The sequence below is a fragment of the Sinocyclocheilus grahami genome, unplaced genomic scaffold (genome assembly GCF_001515645.1).
Source record: "Sinocyclocheilus grahami isolate Dianchi unplaced genomic scaffold, SAMN03320097.WGS_v1.1 scaffold16831.1, whole genome shotgun sequence".
NCBI classification, from domain to species: Eukaryota; Metazoa; Chordata; class Actinopteri; order Cypriniformes; family Cyprinidae; genus Sinocyclocheilus; species Sinocyclocheilus grahami.
Window position 1 is genome coordinate 1690 of NW_015516298.1, and position 3085 is coordinate 4774.

General features: G+C 35.9%; 1 protein-coding gene across 1 annotated transcript in view; it reads left to right on the forward strand.

The window, feature by feature from the left end:
* The window catches only part of LOC107579359 (endophilin-A3-like), a gene marked incomplete at its 3' end in the record, with an annotated part of 3933 nt that extends 981 nt beyond the window's left edge, over window positions 1–2952 (forward strand). The window contains exons 2-10 of the mRNA XM_016265193.1: window positions 1120–1188; window positions 1298–1370; window positions 1545–1688; window positions 1772–1905; window positions 2084–2242; window positions 2337–2440; window positions 2527–2630; window positions 2739–2771; window positions 2878–2952. Coding sequence (XP_016120679.1) covers window positions 1120–1188; window positions 1298–1370; window positions 1545–1688; window positions 1772–1905; window positions 2084–2242; window positions 2337–2440; window positions 2527–2630; window positions 2739–2771; window positions 2878–2952 — 895 coding nt within the window. The remainder of the gene's footprint in view (window positions 1–1119; window positions 1189–1297; window positions 1371–1544; window positions 1689–1771; window positions 1906–2083; window positions 2243–2336; window positions 2441–2526; window positions 2631–2738; window positions 2772–2877) is intronic.
* Window positions 2953–3085: the final 133 nt, after the last annotated feature.

Genomic DNA, 3085 nt, shown 5'->3' on the forward strand with positions numbered 1-3085 from the left:
GACTTCCGCTGCTGAGAAACCCGGAAATGTGAAAAGGGTCCATTAGCTCACGACGTAAAGAATCGCCGAATCTGTTTCTTTGAACCGATTCTTTGAAACGATGCGTTCAAAAGAATCGATTCGGGGGCATTAATCGCTCACTTCATTGCAATCTTTCTCTGTTCGTCAGATCTAGAGCAACTGCAGCCAGCCTTGTGGGACCTGATGATGGCCTAATTAATGATGAATTGCCATTCTAAAACATACAGGGCGTTAGACTGTGTGAAAATGTTTCGTTCCTGTTTAAAAAGTAAGGTTTAAGTGCTGTAATTCCACACTAGAACTGTGCTTCTCAGCCTCCAAATTATGTAGTCAAACATGTCCTTCTCACCTTGTGTTTCTGAATAAGTGTTGAGTTACTGCAGAGGTTTTAAGGCTGAATGTGCTGAAATGAAAACTAGTGAGACACATGCACATGGGTGTTGTCTGTTTCTTGGATCCAAAGTCCAATTACTATCTGCTATTGTTTTTGTTCATATTAAGTTTATTGTGGATAATAAAATCTCCTGGAATTTATAATAAAGACTGATCATTGACTCCTGGAGGTTTCGTTTACAGTATTAGGAAAAGTTTCTAGGTCTCCAAGCCACCAAAGTATGTTTAATAAAAAGTTTCCAAGGTCACATTCTTTCGATTCATTCATGGCGGTCTGAATCCTCTTAGTGTTTTGGGCGCATTGGCCAAACGACTGACCTTCATAAACAGTTTGGCTTATGAACCACAGGAAACAGATGCTCAGTCATCACAATGTGTTAAAAATGGCGAGGCATGTGGATTTCCGGGTTTTGTTTGGAAATGTTGTAGGCAGTGGATTGTGTTGCAATCGGATCAGCCACTCATTATCATATCATTGTTTAAAGAAGTCAATTAAACTATTAAGGTAATCATGATCACTTTCTGTATTGGCCTTAATATTTTATATGTTATGGAGAATTACAATTTGTCAGAATAGTCAAATGTTCATCTGATTCTTTTCACAACGGTGTACTGAATCAGATCAACTTATTGCATAAACTTTTTTGTCAAGCCCACTCAACAATAAGTGATATTAATTTTTTTCCTTTTTGATTATACTTGCAGTTGCTAAAGGAAAAGATCAATGGAGTTGAAGGAACAAAACTGGATGAGGAATTCCTCATCATGGAAAGGGTATAAATATCAATCTTAGCAAAATAAAGAAAAAAGTTTTGAAATTCAAGATCTCAATGAATCAAAATATCTTTTTCGTTTTTCTATTTTATTGATTGTTTTATTGTAGAAAACTGATATTACCCACAAACTGATTCTCGACCTTGTTCCAAAAACTATAGGATATCTTCAGCCAAACCCAGGTTTTTATTCATTTAATACAATTTAGTTATTATAATATTTATTATACAATATATATTATAGTATTATATATTATAACATTTATTAAAATATATTTTTTAAGGTTTAGTTAATGTGATTTTGCTGTTGTTGTTGTTATATTTCATTGATTCTCTTTTGCTTTTTTGTTCTTCAAGCATACAGAGCAAAACTCAGCATGCTCAATACAGTGTCCAAAATTCGTGGGCAGGTGAAGGCTGTGGGCTATCCTCAGACAGAGGGCATTCTAGGAGACTGCATGCAGCGCTATGGCAATGAGCTTGGAGCTGAGTCTGGTTTTGGTATGGTTGAGACAAATTAAACATTTATTTTTACTGCTTTAAAAATGTCAAAATACAAGTTCTGAGTTTTGCTACAATTGTAGGTTTTGCTCTGTTTGAAATGGGAGAGGCTTTGAAACAAGTAGCCCAGGCAAAAGACTGCATGGATGTCCGAGTGAAACGAACCTTCATTGATCCTCTGCAGTCCCTGCAGCACAGAGAGCTGAAGGAAATTGCGGTCAGTCTGTATGTTGTAAATGGGCATGGTATCATTTTGATGATAAAATCAGATTTACTAATGTTCAGATTACCTGTCATTTTGTAGATGCATTGTAAGATGCATGCAATGCAAATAGAATGCATTTTGTTGTGAATGAAGGAATAAACATAGCTTTTCTTCTTTTCTTGGTTATCAGTATCATCTGAGAAAACTTGAAGGTCGCCGTCTAGATTTTGATTACAAGAAAAGGCGTAAAGGAAAGATTGCCGACTCTGAAATTAAGAAAGCATTTGAAAAGTTTGAAGAATCCAAAGAACTGGCTGAGAGAAGCATGTGTAATCTCCTAGAGAGAGATGTAAGTTAGTGTGTATGTGTGTATATATAATTGTATTATTTGTTTAGTTTTTTTCCAGACATACATTTTTGATTGTTTGACATTTTTGTTTTAGGTACAACGGATGCAACACCTCTCAGGTCTTTTAGAAGCAGTAATGGACTACCACCGCCAGTCATCCCAGATTCTAGAAAATCTCAGGAGTAGTTTGCAGAGCAGGTTAGAATCATAATTTCTGCTGTACTTATTTCCTATTCTTACCTTGGTTTCATTTAATGTGCCTGCTTATTTTTCACTGTATATAGGATAGCAGACGCAAGCAATCAACCCAAAAGGGAATTTGCATCTAAATCAGTTGCGAGCACAGTGTGCTACACGGATACTTATGGATTTTCCACATGCTCATCCGGTCAGTCATCAGTTGTGATATTAAGTCGTTCGATTACATTAAACAGAAACTGTTCACAAAGAGTTTCTGAATGCTCTGCTAGCTGAAATGCTGTATTATGTACCACAGATACTGAGATTACCGAAGCTTTGAGTGAAAAATGTAAGTCATTTTAAATGTGATACACAAACTCTCAGCTATTTTATTAGGTAGCTGGAAGTACCCCAGCTTGCTTTGCTACTAATGTCTTTCAATCTCTCTTTACCAGATGCAACGGTTGTGGTTCACCCTCCTGACAAAGTCACCATTAAAGCTCCAACAACAGACAAGCCAACCAGCAACAGTGAGTTTAAAAAATAATAATAATAATTTAATTCTACAAGGATGCTTTAAATTAGACAAAAGTGACAGTAAAGATTTCTGTCTGAATAAAACGCTGTTCTTTTGAACTTTATATTCATCAAAGAATCCTGAAA